This window comes from Oncorhynchus gorbuscha, linkage group LG01, assembly GCF_021184085.1.
Source record: "Oncorhynchus gorbuscha isolate QuinsamMale2020 ecotype Even-year linkage group LG01, OgorEven_v1.0, whole genome shotgun sequence".
Lineage (NCBI taxonomy): Eukaryota > Metazoa > Chordata > Actinopteri > Salmoniformes > Salmonidae > Oncorhynchus > Oncorhynchus gorbuscha.
Genome location: NC_060173.1, coordinates 98,759,654 through 98,783,675, shown reverse-complemented (window position 1 = coordinate 98,783,675; position 24,022 = coordinate 98,759,654). Strand labels below are relative to the sequence as shown.

General features: G+C 43.1%; 1 protein-coding gene across 1 annotated transcript in view; it reads right to left on the bottom strand.

The window, feature by feature from the left end:
- LOC123990012 (titin-like) overlaps positions 1 to 24,022 on the bottom strand; it is a 181,279-nt gene that overhangs the window by 46,860 nt on the left and 110,397 nt on the right. The window contains 38 exon segments of the mRNA XM_046290750.1: positions 67 to 654; positions 892 to 1,179; positions 1,285 to 1,575; positions 1,683 to 1,970; positions 2,133 to 2,438; positions 2,534 to 2,836; positions 3,026 to 3,328; positions 3,587 to 3,874; positions 4,038 to 4,343; positions 4,442 to 4,744; positions 5,314 to 5,613; positions 5,709 to 5,984; positions 6,117 to 6,419; positions 6,531 to 6,830; positions 7,516 to 7,800; positions 7,937 to 8,437; positions 8,546 to 11,500; positions 11,737 to 12,030; positions 12,149 to 12,448; positions 12,554 to 12,835; positions 12,936 to 13,241; positions 13,317 to 13,622; positions 13,803 to 14,102; positions 14,257 to 14,538; positions 14,668 to 14,973; positions 15,111 to 15,413; positions 15,601 to 15,882; positions 16,068 to 16,218; positions 16,375 to 16,667; positions 16,907 to 17,221; positions 17,314 to 17,613; positions 17,715 to 18,011; positions 18,249 to 18,566; positions 18,997 to 19,296; positions 19,748 to 19,877; positions 20,043 to 20,224; positions 20,489 to 20,794; positions 20,963 to 21,392. Coding sequence (XP_046146706.1) covers positions 67 to 654; positions 892 to 1,179; positions 1,285 to 1,575; positions 1,683 to 1,970; positions 2,133 to 2,438; positions 2,534 to 2,836; positions 3,026 to 3,328; positions 3,587 to 3,874; positions 4,038 to 4,343; positions 4,442 to 4,744; positions 5,314 to 5,613; positions 5,709 to 5,984; positions 6,117 to 6,419; positions 6,531 to 6,830; positions 7,516 to 7,800; positions 7,937 to 8,437; positions 8,546 to 11,500; positions 11,737 to 12,030; positions 12,149 to 12,448; positions 12,554 to 12,835; positions 12,936 to 13,241; positions 13,317 to 13,622; positions 13,803 to 14,102; positions 14,257 to 14,538; positions 14,668 to 14,973; positions 15,111 to 15,413; positions 15,601 to 15,882; positions 16,068 to 16,218; positions 16,375 to 16,667; positions 16,907 to 17,221; positions 17,314 to 17,613; positions 17,715 to 18,011; positions 18,249 to 18,566; positions 18,997 to 19,296; positions 19,748 to 19,877; positions 20,043 to 20,224; positions 20,489 to 20,794; positions 20,963 to 21,392 — 14,167 coding nt within the window.

Here is a 24,022-nt window from a genome sequence, read left to right as displayed (position 1 = left end):
GAAGTCCTAATAACTCTTCCTTTCAAACATTTTATTTTATATTTTCAATGTATGACAAGAACTCACTGAATGGATGCTGAGCCACCACTGGGTCAGATTTGAGGCATTCTCCAACTCCATATTTGTTTTCTGCGAACACTCTGAAGATGTATTCAGTACCATCATGGAGCCTGGTAACTCTCATAGTATTCTTCTGAATAGCGGAGGCCACAGTAGCCCACTTGTTGGCCGTTGATTGCCGCTTCTCCAGAATGTAGTTGGATATTTCAGTCCCACCATCATCCTTTGGTGGACCCCACTCCAGAGTGATTCCATCGGCAGTGATTTCGTCAAACTTGAATGGTCCTGTTGGGATTCCTGGTTTTCCAACCACCTTTATCTGCATCTTTGCTTCTTTGACTCCTGCAGTGTTTCTTAGCAGGATTGTATAATTTTCCGCATCACCTCTCTGGCAATCACGGATGAGCAAAGTTGTCAAAGTAGGTGTAGATTCAACTGACATTCTTCCACTGTCTCCCAGAGAAACATTTCCCTTCTTCCAGATGGCTGAAGGAGCTGGTTTGCCAACAATAGGGACGTTGATACGGACTGTGCTTCCCTCCTTGGCAACATAACACAGATCTGGGATGCCACTCAAGTCACAATCAGGTGCAACTGCAAGTTAGGAACACAATGCTTATTAATCTATGAACCAGATAAAATTATAAGTGCAGTAACATAATGCTAAAATAGAACACATTTATGCTAGAAATATTAGGAACAGTTGAAAAAAAACTTGAAGATTACCAATAGATATATATATATATCTAAAATGGCCATGCATTTTGTCTCCGGTGTATTTTACAAGTGGATTAATAGCCTAGCTAATTAACACTGGACTACTGGACTTACTGGTTTGATCTTTAGCGATCACAGTGAGCTCCGAAGGTGGTCCCTCTCCAGACTCATTGATTGCTTTCACCCTGTAAGAGTACTCCTTTCCTTCTTTAAGTTCAACCATCATATGTGACATGACCTTTCCTTTCACTAGTTCCGTATACTTCTCTTCACCTTCCTGAAGCTCCAGAAGATAAGCACTGATGTGACTTCCACCATCACTGATTGGCTTTTTCCAGCCAATATGAATGGAATCTTTAGTGATCGACAGTGCCTTAAAATGTATAACTGCTCCAGGTAGTTCTGAAATCAGATAACAAGGTCATTTGATTATTAAAAATCTAACTAACAAATGGCATTTAACATCTAATAGTTAAAAAACACATGATCACATCCAATAAACCATACCTGAAGCTCTTACAACTCCGGCAGTCTCACAACCTTCTCCGATACCATAGTTATTTTCAGCCAAGACTCTGAAACAGTAGGCTTGTCCAGCTTCCAAGTTAGGAATCCTGAAAGTAGATTTGGGGCATTCGGCTATGACACAGGACCATGCTTTTCTCTCTGCAAGACGCTTCTCAACAATGTAGCTCTTCACTGGGCTTCCTCCATCAATCAGAGGAGGATCCCAGCCGATGGATGCATGGTTCAGAGATGTTTCCTTCACAATCAGATTCAGTGGTGGACCAGGAGTATCTACAGAAAAAAGAATACATTATATTATGTTATGGCATTATGTAGAAGGTAAAACCAAATTTTGTTTCTCAAAATAATATTATCTTAAGACAAGAATCATAGCCTACCTAGGACCTTCACGACGATTGTGTAAGACTTCTTTCCGCTCTCGTTTTCAAGAGACAAAACGTATTTTCCAGCATCATATCTGTTGATATCCTCAATGTACATAAGGGTGTCCCATTCGGTCGTTTTGATCATGATTCCTGCTCGTTCTTTGAGGTTGGCATTGACCTTGGTCCACACCACCTTGGGTGGGGGACGTCCTATCAGTGGCACATAGAGTCTCATTGTGACTCCGGCTCTCAGGACCAGTGCCTTGCGAAGGTCAGCATCCAGCTCAGCATCAGCGGCAACTACAAGTTAAAATAGAAAGTAGTAGAGAGTTAGACAAGACATGGATGTATTTTAGTTGAATAGATAGTAGTGCATTACATGCTTATTTACAATTGTGTGGGTTACTTATATTAGTAATTGTTCTGTACAGACTTGAGAGTTTTCTGATAATGTTGACGTACTCAGGATGTCTTTGGCCTCGTGTTTCCCAGGAACTTCACTTGGCTCGCTGTATCCGATCTTGTTCACAGCAAAGACACGGAACACATATTCTGTTTTATCAATGAGACCAGTAACCAGGAACTTGGTTTCGTGCAGATTTTTGGGCACATTGCACTTCGTCCAGTCTGCTGCATCAGCTCTCTTGCACTCGACAAGGTAGCCAAAGATTTCACAACCACCATCGTAAGCAGGCTTGGTCCAAGACAAGCTAATGGTGCTGCGTGTTGAGTCGACAACTTTAGGGAAAGCAGGTGGTGCAGGTGGATCTGAAGTTGGAAGAACATAAGAGAATGTCAGCGAGAAGTGTTGGGACATGTAATCCTTTATGATTTAAGTAAGCAAATGTTGTTGTTATACATACACACAGGATCCACGGCAAGGGCAGCATTGGATGCATCACTTGGTTTGCCAAATCCAGCTTTGTTCATGGCAATCACTCTAAACTCATACTCAGATCCCTCTGAGAGCTGGGCAGCTTTGATGCTCCTGTCAATCACTGGTTTACGGTTGACTTTAGCCCAGTTGAGCTCTGACGCTTCACGTTTCTCAACCATGTAACCCAGAATGGTAGCTTTACCATCATCAGCAGGCGCTTTCCAGCTGACAGTCATAGAATTGGCTGTAATGTTGGTAATAACTGGTGGCTCACTAGGACCAGGAACATCTGCAAATGAGAGAGAAAGAGAGAGAAGGAGAAGAAGAAAACACTTAAACATTCATTTCACAAGCAGAAGAAGTCCCACTGTTTCCAACGCAATCAAACTAAAATATGATATATATATATATATATATATTATTTTTATTTTTTTTTTTAAATATAGAAATGTGTATTCAAACATGTTTAAAATATTACCATATGGATTCTTGACCATGACAGGGTCAGTGAGGATGGGGTCTCCAATACCATACTGGTTCTCAGCACTGACCCTGAACTGGTATTCATGGTCCTGCATGAGTTTATCTACTGTGCAATCGGTCAGTTGACCATTGATATTGGAGGTGACCAGAGCCCAGTTCGCTCTGCTGGTTTCACGTTTGTCAATGATGTAGTTGATGATTTCAGAGCCTCCATCTGCAACAGGTGGCTCCCACCTCATCTTAATATGGTCCGCAAACACCTTGGTGACTTTCACTCCGGCTGGTGGGCCGGGTTTGTCTAAGGAGAACACAGATGATATTTCACATCAACAGTTGATTCTGAATATATGAATATTGTATTCTGTATTCTCTTGCAGACCATCACAAACACATTCATATACATCACACTAACATATCTCGAGCCGTTATAAAGAGTTTGAGTATATACAAATACAAAAATAAAATGTATTAGCATGAAGCTACAACATCAGTTTGGAATTTGTGCACAATAATAAAAAGACACATTTAGTTTAACTGTTATTATAATTTCGCATACCTAGAACCTTGAGCTTAATATTGGCACATTTAGTGCCATTGGGGTTTTCAGCTAAAATAGTGTACTCTCCAGACTCCTTCCTTGCTACAGAGAACAATTCCAGAATGTGTGTGTGTCTCTTCTGTGTCATCTTCATCCCATCAACCAGTTTCAATGGAACACCATTTCTCTTCCATGTAACCTTGGGCAGTGGTTTTCCAAACACTACTGCATCAAAGGAGACATTTTCTCCAGCCTTCACTATGATCATGTTCTTCATGTCCACTCCCAGCTCGACCCTGGGGGGAACTGGAGAAACAAGAGACACATAACATCAAGTAAAAGGTCTGTGTTGACCATGCATCCACATTTATTTTGAATCATTTTGTGATTTAAAAAATTGCATTTAGTCATTAGATGGATAAAAACAAAAACTTTGTTTTGTCAATGTTCTGACGGCGCAGTGCCTTACCATTCTCTGCAAACACTGGAATGGCATCTGAGATCTGAGAAGGCAAGCTGATGTTGATTGCTGACTTGGCGAAAACTCTGAAGTGATACTGGGCTCCCTCCTCCAGGCCAGTTACAACATAGTCTTCTGTTTTGACGTTCTGGCAGTTGGCATTGCAGCGAACCCATTTCTCTACTTCTTGACCAATCTTCATGTACTCCACATAGTATCCAATGAGCTTGCTACCTCCATCATTTTGGGGGCGAGTCCAAACAAGTGAAACAGTGCTCTTTGTCACATCCATTACCTCAGGTTTCCCAGGTGGATCTAGAATAAGAAAATGACAACAGTTTTAATTGACAGATTGCAGATTTCAAAGCCAGTGAGGGACACGGTAAGCCGCACATCACATGCTCATAACTTACCGATGGGTGTTCTTGCTGTGACCCAGTCAGTCTGTTTGCTTGGTTTACCCTGGCCGGCCTTGTTGAGGGCAGACACCCTGAATGCATATTCCAGACCTTCCATTAAGCCTGTGCAGTTGTATTCAAGTCCGCGGACAACGGACTCATTTGCTCTTACCCAGAGAAGGCTGTTCCTCTCTTTACGCTCAATGCAGTATCCGGTAAGTGGACTGCCACCGTCAGTTGATGGGGTCTCATAGGACAGAGACACTGCTTCACTCTTAACTTTCATGATACACAGATTTCTGGGCTCGCCTGGGACATCTGGAATTAGAATGTGGAGTTAGTTTGCAAGATTAACAAACAGAATATGGCCTAGATTCAATCCGATCAACGTTAACCGGCGACAGTAGACACCCGCATAACGAATGTTCTGGCGATGGCGGAACTGCCTAGGAGCCGTCAAATCAATGAGAAGCTGCTCTTGCGATCATCGTCACAAAGCCACACCCGCCCCACCCGCGTTAGATGTTCAGAACAAGAAGGTGTAGGCTATATAGAAATAATTTCAAAATAATGAGGTTTTCAATCAACGAGGTGTAGATTACATCTCACTCACCAGTGTTCGAACTTGTAAACAAGGCTGCATGGGTTTGATGCAGCCAATGGCAATGTCCAGTTTGGGTATAATGCCAGGAGCCACTTGTGAAATTGACAGCTATAACACAGTTCCACTTTCGACACCGTCAAAATAACCACTATGTGGATGTTGGCTAAAGCGGATCTGATTGAATCGAGGCCTAGATTACTTAGAATGTCATAATTCATTGTACAATAAGCTTTTTTGGGGTGGTGGGGGGGGCCATGCTTATACCTTGTCTTGTTTAACTCACCGAAGGGATATCTAGCGATAATTTTCTCTGAATAGATTGGCTCCGAGATGCCAAATCTGTTCTCAGCTCGGACACGGAAACCATACTCCATTCCAGGGGTAAGCTTGCCAACTCTGTAGCTGGTTGTGGTGCATGAGCCAGAAGCTATGACCCAGTCTCCTCTGCTCACATCACACTTCTCAATGACGTAGTTAGTGATGTTGCTTCCACCATCCTCACTGGGTTGGTTCCACTGAAGTGTGCAGGCATCAATATCAAGCTCAGCGATCTCCAGGGGAGCATCAGGAGGCCCAGGCTTATCTGTGAATGAAGACATGTACCAACAGCATCCATTTAGGCTATGCATTCTGGCAGTGTGTTAGTCAACTATTTTGAGTTTCCTCAATAAAACTTACCCTGTACTACGACTCTAAGGATCTGGCTTATTTTGGCGGTGCTGTTCTCAGCAGAAAGACTGAAATAACCACTGTCCTTTCTCGAGACGTCTTTCATGATGAGTGAAATGCAGTTTGGAGACTTTTGCACCATGAGACGATCAGATGTCAACAGATCATCGGCTCCTTGCCTCCATTTGCAGAATGGTGCAGGTTTTCCAGCCACAATAGCGTCAACTCTCATTTTCTCTCCTGCCTTTACTGTGACACTATCAGGCATGATGATCTTTGGTGCCACTAAAAAAGAGAGGAAAACATGTTCTTAAAATGAGGACTTAAAAAGGTGTGTGCAACAGGAACTTTTTTGAATACCAAACTAAATCCAGACAAGGTAATTCTGGGATTTAAAAAAATATATTTGCGACTTACTCAGCTGCTCCTTGACCTGAAATACTCCCTCAGCTTCTCTTGCCAGACTGGTTCCAGCCACGTTTCTTGCTGCAACTCTGAACTTGTACTTTGTGCCCTCTTTAAGTCCAACGACTACAATGGTTAAGTCTTTAACAACGGAATATGGTGTCCATTTGTCTTCAGGTTCGCCATCCTCTTTGTAATCAACCATGTAGCCATTGATCTTAGCTCCACCATCCCTCAAAGGTTTCAGCCATCCCAGAGTGGCACTGTTCTTTGTCACTTCCAAGACATCCATCTTCTTGGGTGGATCAGGTTCACCTATTTAAAGAAATGTGATATTTATGTGAATCAAAACACAAAACAATAAAATCCACTTACACTATCCACTATTTAATTATAATATAAGTCATACTGTAACAGTGCACTTACTTATAGGATCAGTTGTCAGGTAGGCTTTTGGAGAGTCTTTAGGAACACCAATGCCATATTTATTGACTGCCATAACTCTAAAGTAGTAGTCACAGCCAGCTGTGAGGCCGGTGACTCTGAAGCTTGTTTTCTTCAAGTCGTTGATACAATTTGACCAAGTCTTCTTTTCGAGTTCACGTTTCTCAACGATGTAGTTCTGGATTTGACAGCCACCATCGTTATCCGGAGGGAGCCAAGACAGCTGACAACCGGTGCTTGTCACATCACAGACCTCAAATCCTCCCACAGGTCCAGGAGTATCTGTTCAACAAATGTAACATCAAACAATTATACTGTAATCAAACATAAACAATTATACTGTAATCAAACATATTTATAATCAAACAGTATAAACAATTATACTGTAATCAAACAGTACAAACAATTATACAGTAATCAAACAGTACAAACAATTATACTGTAATCAAACAGTACAAACAATTATACTGTAATCAACAGTACAAACAATTATACTGTAATCAAACAGTTTATACTGTAATCAAACAGTACAAACAATTATACATGTAATCAAACAGTACAAACAATTAATAATCAAACAGTATAAACAATTATACTGTAATCAAACAGTACAAACAATTATACAGTAATCAAACAGTACAAACAATTATACTGTAATCAAACAGTACAAACAATTATACAGTAATCAAACAGTACAAACAATTATACAGTAATCAAACAGTACAAACAATTATACTGTAATCAAACAGTACAAACAATTATACTGTAATCAAACAGTACAAACAATTATACAGTAATCAAACAGTACAAACAATTATACTTTAATCAAACTAATAACATTAATTTGACATTGTAAAGAATTAAATGTACATACATTTTTTCTTGTTTAAAGTATTTCACAGTGAATAGTAATCTGTCATTCCACAGACTGACATAAAAAGTGAAAGGATAGACCTCAGTGACTTACCCAATACTTTAACACGGACAAATATAGCTTTCTCCCCAGCGGAGTTGGAGAGTGTGAGAGAGTATCTGCCGGAGTCGTCCCGAGTGCTCTCAGGGATCACAAGGAAGGACATAGTATCAATCTGATCTACGTGCCCTCTCCTGGCGACGTTATCAACACCGAGCTTCTTCCAGGTGACTTTGGGGGATGGTCTTCCTCTGATAGTAGCGAAGAGCCTGATGGGGCAGCCTGCTCTAACAATGAAGCCCTTCCTTAGACTGGCATCCAAGTCAATCTCTGGTGCCTCTGTTAGTGGGTGAGAGAAGGGGGAGAACATACAGCAGACATAAAGAAATCATTATACAATATTAGCTATAAGCTACAGTTCTATAACAACTGGATGTGTTTTCATCTAGGCCTATGTCAAGAAGTATTTATTTACCGAGGACCTCCTTGGGGTTGACAGCCTCTTTGAGTGTAGCAGGACGACCCCAGCCGACCTGGTTCTGTGCAGAGACTCTGAATTCATACATCTGCTTCTCATTCAAGTTTGGAATGGTGAATTCTGTGTGCACCAGCACACCAGCACCGGTGTTACACTTCTTCCAGCCCTCTTCTTTCTCCTTACGTTTAGCTTCAGCTTTAGCTTTAGCTGCAACTGCAGTAGCTTTATCCTCAGCTTCCTCTTCATATTTTTCCTCACCTTCTCCTGCTGCTGCTTCAGGCTTAGCTTCACCTTCAGGCTTAGCTTCATCTGCAGGTTTATCTTCAGGAACAGCTTCAGCTTCAATCACTTCCGGTTTAGGTTCAAGTTTGTCTCTCATTTCAACCATGTATCCAATGATAGGAGCACCTCCATCATAGATAGGCTTGGCCCACCCAAGAGTAATGGACGTCTTGGTGCTGTCAATCACCTTGAAACTGCCTGGAGGACCAGGAGTCTCTGGAATCAAGGAAAACAAAACGTTTGCATGTTAGTACAGCCAACAGGGAAAATTAATAACCAATAATAATAATAATACAATGTCTCAAAAATACATAAATGCTGTACCAATTGGATCTTTGGCTGCTACTGGTCTGCATGGTTTGCTTGGCTCTCCCAGTCCAACTTCATTTTCAGCCTTGACACGGAACTGATAGTCGTGGTTGGGAATTAAGTTGCTGACTTTCATGCGTCTCTCAGAGATGGTACTCTTTGTGCATGGCACCCATTTGACAGCACGCTTTTCTTTCCTTTCCAGGATATAACCAGTGATAGACTTTCCACCATCATTCTCTGGTGGGGCCCATACGACTGTCATTTCCTCCTTGCCGATCTTGGTTATCTCTGGTGATTCTGGTGGTCCAGGTCTGTTGAACTGAGTCCTAGCTGTGACAGGTTTGCTCTCCACTGCGGGACCTGTCCCCATCTTGTTTTCTGCTCTGATGCGGAAGATGTACTCATTTCCTTCTACTAGTCGGGTAACATTGCAATAGTTGGTGACAAGTGAAGCAGAGTATGTGGACCAGACCATTCTTCTTGTCTCACATTTCTCAATGATATAGCTATCAACTTCACATCCACCTTCATCTTCTGGGAGATCCCATGCAACTCTACATTTGTCTACTCCGATTCCAGACACCTTCACGTCTCTCACAGGCCCTGGGACATCCAAGACATTAACAACTGCGTATCCAGTGAAGGTTCCAGCAGAGTTTGTGGCAGTAACAACATATTTTCCGGTGTCTGTACGCTTGGATTTGGTCAAAAGAAATTTAGAGTAATCTGTGCCCGTTTCAACACTAACTCTGGGGTTATCTCCTGTGGCCCTGTCCTTCACCCACTTCACCTCTGGTTGAGGCTTTCCTCTGAGTCCAGCCTCAATTCTGATAGACTCTCCAGCTTTAACCACAAGGGCTCCAGCTAACTTTATATCAAGCACTGGTTTCTGGATCTCCTCTTTAACAAGTACATCACCAGTCTTCACCCAGTCACTTTCTCCACCTTCATTGCATGTCTGCACTCTGAACTGATAGGTTTGTTTTTCCACACACTTGTCAGCCATGAAGTATGTACTTGTAATCAGATCCTCGTGTAATGGCACCCATTCTGCCGCTCCTGCTTCTTTGCTCTCCAAAGCGTAACCAATGTTGGGGCTTCCACCATCATAGTCTGGCCTCCTCCATTTCAAGAAGACAAAGTTCTTACCCACGTCGGTTACGTGGAAGTTCTCTGGCTCACCAGGCTTGTTAATGGGATCGATGGCAAGGGTTGGTTGTTTTGTCTCAACTGTGGGCCCAGGGCCGCATTTGTTCACAGCACAAACACGGAAGAGATACTCGTGGCCCTCCATGAGTTTGGCTTTAACCATGCGGTTAGTGCAGTCAGATGAGATCATTGACCAAAGCCTCACACTGGGTTCACGGCACTCAACAATGTAGTTTGTAATCTCAGAGCCTCCGTTATCTACAGGGTTCTCCCAGGACACCATACAAGAGTCTTTGGTCACATAGGTGGCCTTCAGATTCTGACAGTGTCCAGGTCTATCCAACACATTCACAGTTATTGTAGCTTCGGCTTCACCACTGTAGTTGTTAGCCTTCAAAACATATATTCCATGGTCTGCTCTGGTTGCCTCTTTGATTCTCAGTTGAACAACAGGCAAGTTCTGAGTTAGTGTTGTGTGCTTGGCGGTTTCCAAAACATTATCACCCTTTTTCCAGATAATCTCTGGATCGGGTCTGGCATTCACGTAACCGATGATGTTGATGTTATGTCCAACTCGGACAGTCAAACGCTCACGGCTTGTAGCATCCATCTCGATCTCTGGAGGTATCATGATGTCTTTGGCAACCACCGATCCAAGGCATTCTCTAGGCTCTCCAACTCCAATCATATTTACAGCACTAATGCGGAACCTGTACTCTGAGTGTTCTTCAAGGCCTTTAACTCTGTAAGCACACTGCTTAATGTGACCATCCTTGTTGATGATCTCCCATTCTCCACCAGCTTTCTGAATTTCAATAATGTAGCCCATGATTGGACTGCCTCCATCTTTGTTGGGCTTAATCCAGACTAGGTCTGCATTTTCCTTACTGTAGTCCTTGATTCTGGGGTTAACTGGAGGTCCAGGAGCTTTAATTTGACGACATGGTTTTGCTGGGTCTGATATGGCAGAAGGTCCACTGAAACCAGCAATATTTTCAGCAAAAACTCTAAACTCATACTCATTTCCCTCAAAGAGACCAAGTACTCTGATTCTGAGATCCTTACAGGGTGTCGTGTTGACACGGATCCATTTACCGCCTTTGTGTCTACGCTCAACTATATATCCAGTGATTTGACTGCCTCCATCAAACAATGGCATGGTCCACCCAACAGTGAGAGCATCTTCTGCAATGTCCCATGTGTTTGGTTTGCCTGGATGGCCAGGGGGTTCAAACGTGTGTTGGGCGACAGTTGGTGCACTTTCAAGAGGAGCGCCGATACCCATTTTGTTCTCTGCACGGATACGCACAACATATTCAACACCGCTCTGCAAACGAGGGATCTTAAGCTTTGTTGCTGTGCTACCAGAGCTCACACCTCCCCAGGTTTCCTTCTTAGCCTCTCTCTTCTCAACAATGTAACCTGTTACAGGGCTTCCACCATCATCCTTTGGAGTACGCCAGTCAATAAGCATGTACTCAGGAGTAACCTCAAGGACATTGACTGGTCCAATGGGAGCAGCGGGCACATCAAGAACGGTCACATTCAAAGCCAGAGTCTTGGTTCCTGCAGGGTTGGAAACTGTGAGAATATAGGTTCCACTGTTGGTTCTCATACACTCATTGATGCTGAGAACTGTTGAATAGTTGTCACTCTCAATCTTAACTGCGCCTTCGGGTACAATTTCTGCTCCGTCAATGGACCATTTGGCAGTAGGCGCAGGGATGCCTCTCATGATCGCGGGGAGTCTGATAGTGCTTCCACATTTCACAATGATCCCTTCGATCAGCTTGGCCTCAACTTCAACGATTGGAGCCACTGTGAAAAGATGGAGAAGAAGATGTAGGTTAATTGTTATAATTTGTTTGATGATGGCAATTATGTTGTCTACAAATCAATACAGATAGGGGCGGTTTCCTGGACACAGATTAAGTTTAGTCCTGTAATAAGAATCATTTTCAATGGAGAATCGCTATTAAACGTGCTTTTCAGTATACAACTAGGATCTCTGTTGGAGAAACCAAACCATTAAGTAAATATATAGCAAATCTCACCAAGCTTCTCCTGGCAGAGGACGGGGACAGTGGTGTCTGGTCTACTCAGTCCGATAGCGTTCTCCGCTCTCACACGGAATCTGTATGTCTTTCCTTCCTCGAGGCCAGTGATGTGGCTCTCAGGGATGCTGACGGTGTTCCATTCATCCCACTCTCTCTCTCCTTCCTCTTGGTACTCAACCAGGAAACCTGTGATGTCACTACCTCCGTTGCGGTCAGGCCAGTTCCACACAAGCCAGACCTCCGTCTTGTCGACATCTACATGGTGCAAGTCCTTTGGTGGACCAGGTGGGACTGAAAATAGACCACATGGGATGCGATTAGATTACAGATGTCAAGTTAGTTATCAAGATACCACGTACATAACAATACACCCATAGGTCTTGATGTATTTGGTTTGATTGATACTCACACAGTGGATTCATGGCTTTGACGGCTTTGGTTGTTTCAATGTATTCACTTCTGCCGAACTGATTCTCAGCAGCAACGCGGAACAAATACGATGTTCCTTCCATCAAGTGCTTGGCCATCATGCTTCGTTTCTTAGACGAAGAGCACACTGGCACCCACTGTGCGGCTGCCACATCTTTCTTCTCCACAACAAAGTTGGTAAGACGTGCTCCTCCATTGTCCTCGGGGTCTTTCCAGGAGAGATAGGCTGAATCGCTTCTCACCTCTGAAACCCTCAGGTGCTGGATTGGACCAGGTTTGTCTAATAGTGTAAAGAGTAAAGAATAACATAATTATAGCAACCCAGCATGCTAAACACTTTACATCTGTCTTCATTTATTACCGACAGAATTGAAAAATCCCTTACCCAGGACGAGGACTGTGCATGTGGCAGTCTTCGAACCAGATGAGTTTTCAATGTTCAGAGTGTAGTCACCACAGTCAGAACGGACACAGTAGCGCATCTCCAATTTGGATCCTAGTGGATTGATCTCAATGTCAACTCTTGTGGGGACGTCTTCGTCGTTCTTCTTCCATGTGACTTTGGGGAATGGAATTCCCTTGATTCCAGCAATTAGATTGATATGGGTTCCGGCCATGGCTTTCAACTCACGAGGCATACCCAGTTCAACATCCAATTCAGGATGTTCTTTTGGGGGTAGAAAAATGATATGTTATAATTAAGTTTTTTTATTTCAATGATAATGAATTACCTAAATTATGAAAATTATATTTATATGTGAAATTACCAAGTCTGTCTTCTGCCTTCACTGGATCTGTGGTGTATGCAGGTTCAGATTCACCAGCAAAGTTCACAGCAGTTACTCTGAATCTGTAATATTCTCCCTCTTCCAGGTTAATGACCTTGAACTTGGTTTCTTGGCAGGAATCAGGAGTCTGATTCACCTTCTGCCACTCCTCTCCAGCTTTAGTGAACTCAACGAGATAGCCGAAGATCTTGCCCCTGCCACAGTCCTTTGGTGGCTGCCAAGACAGTGAGACAGACTCTTTTGTCCAATCTACAGCTTCTGGCAGCACGGGGGAGCTTGGAAGCACTGAGGGAAGAAACAGTTGATTAAATTTGATAGAAATTTTGTAAAGTATTAATTTATTTTTGCATAGTCACTTACCAATTGGATCTTTGGCAAATATGGGCTTTGATGGAGGGCTGGGGTCACCGAGACCCACAACGTTCTCAGCCATGACACGGAACTCATATTCACAGCCCTCGAGGAGGTCTGGAACAAAGTACTCCACTTTGGGGAAGATGCGGTCTTTTCCGGATGCGCGAGTCCATCTATTAGTCATGGTCTCCTTCCTCTCAATGACATAGCCAGTGATGGGCTTCCCACCATCAGCAGGTGGTTCCCAAGTCAGAAGGGCTTGATCCTTATAGATCTCCTGCACAATGGGCTGTTTGGGTGCATTTGGCACCTCTGCAATGGGACAGAGAATTTATCAGTTGAAGCAAAATGCATTCATGACAAAAGATAGTATGGTTGCATCCCATATGGCACCCTATTCCTTACTTGTCAAAAGTAGTGCACTATATAAGGAATAGGGTTCCATTTTATGGACGTAACTTATATCTACTCAGTATTCATCTAATAGCTTACTGAAGACATCCTTAGCCTTTGTCTCGGCAGACAGCAGTGGGTTGCTGATGCCGTGGATGTTCACAGCACAGATTCTGATGATGTACTCTCTGCCCTCAATCAGCTTAGGTACTTTGCATGTTGTCCTGGTGCAAGCTGTTGTCACCGGCATCCAGAGGTCTCTGTTTGTGTCTCTCTTCTCAATGGTGTAGTTGGAGATGGCACATCCACCATCATCCAGAGGAGGGTTCCAAGAAATCACCATGTAGTTCCTGTAGACCTCATTGAAGACCACTGGGCCCTCTGGAGGCTGGGGGCGATCTGAGAGAAAATAGTAGCATTTTATCATTAATCATCTATCAGATATGGATCAATCAATAGTCAATGATTAAACATATTTTGATTATAAGGGTTAAATAAAAGTGACATTAGGTTTGTCAATTAAGAACAACAAAGAACACCCTCACCAACTTACCAACAACACTGAGACTGCAAATTCCTTTACGTAAGCCAACAATGTTCTCCACCACCACCTGGTATCTGCCGCTGTGTTCTCGTTTAGCCTTGGGCATAGCCAAGCACAGTGTTTTACTAGTGTTGGTCATTGTGACCTCCTCATCTGCTTTCAGCTCTTCCTCGTTCTTTGTCCATGCTATTGTAGGTGCTGGCTTCCCAGTGAAGCGGCCTTGGAGGGTGCACACGTCTCCCACACGCACAACTAGTCTGTCACGGAAGTCCAAGTCGATCGTTGGGGGCTCTGAGGATGGCAGAACAAAGAAGGGATGTTTTCCATTATTTTTTACAACTTTATTTAAAAAAGAAATAACAGTCACCAATATATTTATAAAGATTTAGAATGACTATCTAACCCTTATTCAACACTTACCAAGTTCTTCCTTGACCTGGATTGGCTTGGTGCAGAAAGAGTGCTTTCCCTGACCAATCACGTTGACAGCAATGACACGGAATTCATAGGTGGAATTCTCTTTGAGACCTCCCTTTGTGAACTTCCTATCCATCAGCGTGTCATCAGTATCGATCTTAGTGAAGTTATCCTTTCCAATCAGACGAGCTTCAAGCACATAACATGTAACCTCAGAACCACCATCGTACTTAGGTGGTCTCCAGGCCAAACTGATGGAGTCTTTGGTGATGGCTGTGATTTCTAGATCCTCAGGACGCTCAGGAACAGCTAGCATGGAAAAAGGACAAAAACATCCTATCAGGCCCAATGGAATATTATAAATAATTGCTGGATTTGTTACACTTACGTTACATTTTAGAAAGCAAATTAGAAAGCTGTCATACGGGTATTAGGCAGGAACTCACAAATAGGATCTTTGATGAGAACTGGTCGTTCTGATTCAATAAATGGACCCATTCCGATGATATTCTCAGCTGCGATTCTAAAGAAATATCCTTTTCCGTCGATGAGACCCTGGACCACAGCATTATGCCTGGTGACCGTGTAAGAGACTGCTGTCCAGCCCATGCGGTCAGACTCTCTCTTCTCAATTATGTAGTTGGTGATGGCTGAGCCACCGTCGTCTTCAGGGGAGTACCAGTTCAACTTGCAAGAGTCAATGGTGAGGTTCACACCAGAGAACGGCTGACCAACTGGGCCGGGAACATCTGAGAAACACATGTGAAACAAGTTTTCAATACCATTCAACTCTTGGGCCTGTATTCACAAAGCGTCTCAGAGTAGGCGTGCTGATCCTGGATCAGCTCTCCTACTCCCATAAACTTGATACATGTGTATCTCAGGATATCTCCTGAGATATACTGAATGAGAAGAAGAAGTAAAGTTGTTTCTTACCCAACACCTCCACAATGACAGCCTTCTTCCTTTCCCCTCCTTCATTCTTTGCACTCAGGGTGTATATACCCTGGTGATGGCGTCTGCAGTTTTTGATAACCAGAGCAGAGCTGATTGAAGTGGTTTCAACCTTAGCCTCTGCTGGTAGAGGCTGGTCATCTCTGCTCCATGTGATCTCTGGTGCCGGCTTGCCTGACACGTGGGCCAGGAGGCGGATGGTACCACCGGCATGGACTACAATCTTCTCCTTCACTGAGGCATCCAAGTCCACTTCAGGGGCAACTAAAATAATATGTGTGTGTTGGTTTAAGATGGCATACACTATGTCTACAACCCAACTGCCACCCTATTCCCTATGTAGTGCACTATACAGGGAATAGAGTGCCATTTGGGACAGAGGTCCTTTCATGGAACTAACAAATGGATAATCAAACGGTATATCATATCATAGTGGTCTTGTCTCTTACTTGTTCTGTCCTTGCATTCAATAACTTCGGCCACTTGACCGGGCTCACCGACGCCAGCAGCATTCACTGCCCTCACTCTGAACTTGTACCTTCCCAGCTCTTTCAGTCCAGACACAACAAACTTAGTGCCTCTAATCTCCTTGTCTTTAGCCTGAAAAAAAAAAAAAAAAAGATTTTACAAACATTGACACACTAAATGTTATATTATTTGAATATATTTAGACTTGAATTTACCAGGTTGTTGCATTTAATATCAGAATAGTTTGTAAAAAAATACGTTTGAGAAATAATTGTATTAGATAATTACCTTTTCCCATCCGTCTTTTATCCCTACTACCTCTTCTTCTTCTTCTGATTCTGATATTTCATTTCCGTCTTCATCAAATATGATTTTCTTCACTTTTTTCTGTTTTACTACTCCTACTTTGTCTGCTTCCTCTGCCTTCTGCTTTTCTATTTCTGCTTCTTTTCCCTCTTCTATGTATTCAACAAAGTAACCAGTGACCTTAGATCCACCATCAATCAAAGGTGGAATCCACTCCAGATCCACTGTTGACTTGGTCCAGTCTGTTACTTTGGGAGTTGGGGTACCGGGGAGAGCTACACACAAACAACATGACATTTACAATGCCAGAAGGCCAAACAATAGAAACAACATTGCTATATAGTACATTGAAAATAGAAAAATACACCTTTCCCATGTAAGAAAAACTATATTTCTGCCCCTCAAAAGTAACCATAATTCCCTATTTAGTACACTACTTTTGACCAGGGCCTTATGCTGCACTATATAAGGAATAGGATTCCATTTGGGACGCAGCCTATATACGTTAACTTACTAATAGGGTCTCTTGAAAGGACAGGATCCGATGGGACACTGGGAAGTCCCATTCCAGCTGCGTTGATTGTGGTCACACGGAACTGGTAGATTGCTCCCTCCTGCAGACCAGTGATCTCATATTCCTGACCCAGGGGCATGACCCTGATAGGGGCGCGGTTCACTTTGATCCAGCGCTTAGCCGTGGTCTCTTTACGCTCCAGCCAGTAACCACTAACTGGAGATCCACCATCGTATTTTGGCTCACCCCAGACGATCACCATAGACTCAAGAGTCACGTCTTCCACTAAGGGCTTCTCAACTTGGCCAGGGACAGCTGTTGAGAGGAACCATTTAGAAGTTGGTTAGAAGAAATACTGTATATCCACTGTGACATTGACTTATAATACAATAGTAGATTCAACTTACTGAAGAGATTCCTTGCTTTCTCATGTTCGCTGTACAGCGGTGGGCCAACTCCATATTTGTTCTGAGCCATGACACGGAACTCATACTCATGGCCCTCAGTCAGCCTCTGAACTGTATACAGGCCTTCTTTGGGATCATTGGAAACGTGCACCCATGACTTTCTGTTTTCCTCACGCTTCTCAATGACATAGTTTGTCACCTTGGAGCCACCGTCATCTCTAGGTGGTTTCCATGCAAGTGTTATCCTCTCGGCAAACACCTCTTTGAATTCAATCGGCCCGACTGGTACGCCAGGTCGTCCTGAGTTGAGGAAGAAAAGGAGGAAATGGTGTCATATTACAACACAATCAAGAGGACTAACCAAACAGAAAGAAAGAAATACATTCAGAGAGGTTCCTCACCTAGGACAGTGAGTTTGATGTCCTTAGAAGCTTTTCCCAGACTGTTGCTAGCAGTGATAGAGTAAAGGGAGCTGTCGTCTCTCTTGGACTGCTGGATCAGCAGGGTACATTTGTTATCAACTATCCGTTTGTTGACATGCTGATCATATTGCACTACAGCCTTGTCTTCAGGCTTGGCAATGGGAGCCTTCTGCCATACGAGGGAGGGGAATGGACAGCCATGGATCCTAGCCACAATATGGACGTCTAGTCCCTCTTCCCCTTCCATCTTTTCCTTCAGTTCAATGGTAGGAGCACCTAAACAATGGAGGATGGAGTCAGTACAAGTCATTCAACGTTTTTATTTTCATAGCAATTTTTTTGTAAACAAAATGGGTCTTATTGAGAAGTATTTACAACAGCATACATGTGCTGTCATCCTGAAGAATGCACTACTGCTGAAATGCTGGTGGCTTACCCATAAAATCATTCAGAACGAATTTAGTGTGCTTTCTGTCTTTAACTTTCTTTTTCTTAACCGGTCTTTTTACTTACATGTCTGGTCCTTGATGATGATTGGTCCAGCGGTGGCCGACGATCTGCTTGGGCCAGCCTCGTTCACAGCCTTGACACGGAACTCATACTCTCCTCCATTTTTCAGATCTTCAATGATGAAAATGGTTTCCTCAACGTTGCGCTTGTTACACTGCTTCCATGTCTCCTTCTCCGGGCCGCTGGTGTCCCAACTCAAGCGCTCTATGATGTAGTGCTTCACAGGAGAACCACCGTTGTTCTTAGGTGGCACCCATGTCAGGGTCACTGTATCCTTGGTGACCAGATTGATCTTGACGTGGGTTGGGGGATCAGGTATGTCTGAAAATGGGAATATAAATGGGAACTTACTAGTAAGGTCTACATTGTGTAACCTACGTTTCACAAACCTTAATGTGTACATATCACGTATTATTACTATATATACACTACTGTTCAAAAGTTTGGGGTCACTTAGAAATGTCCTTGTTTTTGAAAGAACATTTTTTTAAATTGTCCATTAAAATAACATCAAATTGATCATAAATACAGTGCAGTCATTGTTAATGTTGTAAATGACTATAGTAGCTGGAAAGGGCTGATTTATTTATTTACCTCAAACTTTTGAACGGTAATGTATGTATATATGTATGTATATATATATATATATATATATATATATATATACACACTGTATATCATTTAGCAGATGTTTTTGTTCCAAATGAAGATTACTACATTTGAATTTGTTATTCATTCATTTCAAACTTACAGATGGGGTCTCTTGCCCTAGCAGGCTCAGTGGTCTCAGTTAAAGGTCCCATTCCCAGACGGTTCTCTGCCCGCACACGGAACACATACTCCTGTCCCTCCAGCAGTCCCTCCACAACGTAGGCCTGGCTGAAACAGCACTGGTTTACTATGGTCCAGGCCTTTCCTGTCACATTCTTCTTCTCAATGAAGTAACTCTTGATCCTCTCGCCACCGTCGTTAGCAGGCAGTTTCCAGATCAGCCTCATAGTAGCTCTGGTGATGTCGGTTACTTTGAGCCCTCTAGGAGCACCAGGCACGTCTGAAAACAGAAGTCCAACAGACGTTAATACATCTTATATGGGATACGTGTTGTGTTTCTCATTCATGTTTTATGTCCTAATAAATCATATACATTTGGATATGAGCCTTTGTCTATTTTTCCCCCCAGGTTTTTGACAGTGTAAGGGTGTCTATCTTTTCCCCCAGGTTTTTGACAGTGTAAGGGTGTCTATATTTTCCCCCAGGTTTTTGACAGTGTAAGGGTGTCTATCTTTTCCCCCAGGTTTTTGACAGTGTAAGGGTGTCTATCTTTTCCCCCAGGTTTTTGACAGTGTAAGGGTGTCTATCTTTTCCCCCAGGTTTTTGACAGTGTAAGGGTGTCTATCTTTTCCCCCCAGGTTTTTGACAGTGTAAGGGTGTCTATCTTTTCCCCCAGGTTTTTGACAGTGTAAGGGTGTCTATCTTTTCGACCACTCGTTTTTATCACTGACCGAGAACATTGACTCTGACGTTGACATGTTTCTGTCCCGCCTTGTTCTTGGCTGTGACGGTGTATCGTCCAGAGTGGGTCCTCAAGCACACAGGCACAGTGATGGTTGTGGTAGTATCAGTAGAGTCAAGCTAAACAAAGGAAAATGAACTCATTACTCCTGGTAAAGAAAGGTCAAATCTGCCTATTTATACATCAAGGTCAGACAACATGATTATTTCACTACTTATAACAACGGTTATGTGTTACAACTACCATACATTAAGTAGAGAGGAAGTATCTGTACTATGCCTTACCTCTGAGTCAACTGGAAGGACATGAAGGCGATTCTTCTTGTGGGTCTTTGCTGGTCCAGTGAATTCCCAGGTCACCTTAGGAACGGGCCGCCCTTTGATAATGGCAGGGATTCTGAAGGAATGACCAGCCCGGACGCACAGCAAATCTTCCACAACACAATCGATAAGGATCTTCGGCTCCACTGTGACATAAAAAGGCATCATTAAAACAAACAACAATAAACTTGTGAATACTGGTTGAAGGAAAACTTCACTCCAAAACGATATTTTAGTATTTTCTCCATCAGTCAAATTTGTTTTGCATGTGTTCTGTATCATATGATGCATCTATGAAGGTTTTTGCTTTCCTGAAAGTGGTGGTTAAAGTGGTTAATCTTTAAAACTTGACTGCTAACTTGAAAAAAACTATTTTTTTACAAAATGGATGAATAAGTAGGTCTAATTACCATGTATGTCCTCAATTAGGACTTCTGTCTTGGGACTTGGGTCAGACTCGCCGATGTCATTGACGGCTGTGACTCTGAATTTGTAGTGTTTCAGCTCTTTGAGACTTGGGACAGTGATCTCAGTGGTCTCATGCAGAGTCTCTAGATCAGTGATTCTGTTCCAAACAGAAGAGGCTTCATCCTGGATCTCAACGATGTAACCCTTGATGGGGCTTCCCCCGTCTTTCTCAGGTGGAGACCATGTGAGGCTGACACTGTGCTTGGTTTTGTCTGCGACCTCTGGTGGTGCTGGCATGCCGGGTTTCACTGTGGGGCAGAGGGAAAATATCAAGGTCACCATCTCTGGTTATTACATGGCAACCCTGTGTCTGTCAATAGGGCACATACTGACATATTCTTCTAAACAATTTCCAAAGCAGCTAAAAGAATGGTCGTGTTCTTGTAAGCTGTAGAAAAAGGGAGAACGATACTTACTAAGAGGGTCCACTGCGTATGCAGGATCGGAAGGTCCACTGGGGGGTCCAATACCGGCAATATTGACAGCCATGACACGGAACTCATACGCAGACCCCTCGATCATACGAACGACCTGGAACTCCCAGCGCTTAGGAGCACGCTTCGTCACCGGGGCCTTGTTAACCCGAGCCCAATAAGACGAACCTTTCTCCCTCTTCTCTAGCCAGTAGCCAGAGATAGTAGATCCACCGTTGTCTCGTGGAGGGTCCCATGTCACAAGCATGGAGGACCTGGTGTGCTCTGCGATCTGTGGTTTCTCTGGAGTACCAGGGAGTCCGTACAGATCCTTGATGACGGTGGCCTCTGTCTCGCAGGCGTCACTCTGTCCATACCTGTTCTCTGCTCTCACTCTGAACTGGCACTGGCTACCTGTTTCCAGATTCCAAACCTTTGAAAAGACATTTGGAAACATTTAGTAAATCATTAAATGATTCAACGAAGTCCACTCTTAGCATTCATGAAACTGTCTCAACCTATTGCAATATATGTCACTGTTGTTTCCTTTGATATACAGTATATAGAGAGGCTGAAAATATTTGACATAGGATCCTCAAAAACTTATACAGCTGCACCATAGAGAGCATCTTGACTGGCTGCATCACTGCTTTGTATAGCAACTGCACTGACCTCTATATCAGGTGGTGTCAGAGGAAGGACCTGAAAAATGGACAATGAAGCCATAGACTTTTCACTCTGCTATCGTCCGACAAACGATACCGCAGCATCGGCTCTCAGACCAACAGGCTCCGAGACAGCTTCTACTCCCAAGCCATAAGACTGCTAAATAGCCAGACTGCTAAATAGTCAATTAATGGTACCCAAACTCTCTGCATTGACTAGATCCTGCACTGACCCTATGTACACTCACTAGACTATATATACAGTACATACCATATACACACTCATTGACACACACACATACACTACATATACTGAGTGTACAAAACATTAAGAACACCTCGCTAATATTGAGGTACAGCCCCCCTTTTCCCCTCAGAACAGCCTCAATTCGTCGGGGTATGGACTCGAAAGTGTTCCACAGGGATGCTGGTGTTGAGTTCAATGCTTCCTCCAGTTATGTCAAGTTGGCTGGATGTCCTTTGGGTGGTGGACCATTCTTGATACACACAGGAAACTGTTGAGTGAAAAACCCAGCAGCATTGCAGTTCTTGACACAAACCGGTGCGCCTGGCACCTACTACCATACCCCATTCAAAGACACTTAGATATTTTGTCTTGTCCATTCATCCTCTGAATGGCACACAATTGTCTCAAGGCTTAAAAATCATTATTTAACCTGTCTCCCCTTTCATCTACACTTATCTAACAAATTACATCAATTAGGGATCATAACTTTTACCTGGATTCACCTGGTCAGTCTATGTGGTCAGTCTATGTAATGGAAAGAGCAGGTGTTCCTAATGTTTTGTGCACTCAGTGTACACACACACACACACACACACACACACACACACACACACACACACACACACACACACACACACACACACACACACACACACACACACACACACACACACACACACACACACACACACACACACACAACCACACATACAGTACCAGTCAGTACCAGTACCATTCTACATTGTAGAATAATAGTGAAGCTGTCATCAAGGCAAAGGGTGGATACTTTGAAGAATCCCAAATAAACAATACATTTTGTTTGTTTAACACTTTTTTTGGTTACTACTTGATTCCATATGTGTTATTGCATAGTTTTGATGTCTTCACAATTATTCTACGATGTAGAAATAGTAAAAATAAAGAAAAACCCTTGAATGGTGTGTCCAAATTTTTGACTGGTACTGTTCATACATACACATTACACACACGTCATTTGCTGGTGCTACTCTATTCTGTCGCTCTTTCCTGAAGTCAAATGACCAAATCGCCCCCTCTAGTGGCCTAATGGGTGTAATGTTTTTTTAATTACATTTTTGTTGTTGAATATTTACCCCTTTTTCTCCCCAAATTCATGGTATCCAACTGTTAGCTACTATCTTGTCTCATCGCTACAATTCCCGTACACTGCGCCCGGCCCGCCACAGGAGTCGCTGGTGCGCGATGAGACAAGGATATCCCTACCGGCCAAGTCCTCCCTAACCCGGACGACGCTAGGCCAATTGTGCGTCGCCCCACAGACCTCCCGGTCGTGGCCGGTTACAACAGTGCCTGGGCGCGAACCCAGGGTCTCTGGTGGCATAGCTGGCGCTGCAGTACCCTTAACCACTGCGCCACCCAGGATGCCATGGGTGTAATGCTTTTGATATTTTTCATAATTAAAAAACATTATTTTAAAGAAAACACTGAAAATCGAGTGTTTATATGTTTATAACGGTTTTGTATGTTTTGTATGTTTTATATTTTAGTCTTCTGTGGGGGAGGCACACAAAATGAATTACATTTCAACTCTATATCTGACAAGTAGATTTGTTTAAGACTACAAAGAAAAAGTAGATTTGTGTGACTCTGATTTAGCCCACTACTGTAAAAGGTTACTTTACTACAGTAGTCACTTTATCCTGCGTTCATGTACTGTACATATCTACCTCAAATACCTTGTACCTCTGCACATTGATCTGGTACTGGTACTCCCTATATATAGCTCTATTCTTGTTTATTTTATTCTTCTTGTGTTACTATATTTATTTTTTTACTCTGCATCGTTGGGAAGGGCCCGTAAGCAAGCGTTTCACGGTATACTAGCTGGATTTGGCGCATGTGACAAATAAAATGCGATTTGAGACAACATGTTACATGCCTCCATTTAAGACATTATAAAGTATTCACATGTCCAAAAATGTGAAAATGAACTGGGGCATTCCTACCTGGATCCTACCTAAATAAATACATTTTTAAAAGATAGAGACCTGGTCCGAACAGACCTAACCAGAACTGACCCTGGTCGGGTCCAGACCCGGTCCAATCCGCGTGAGGGAAACAGCAGAAAAGGTGGAGCAGTGAAGACCTCTACCATACATGCTTAAGGCCTGT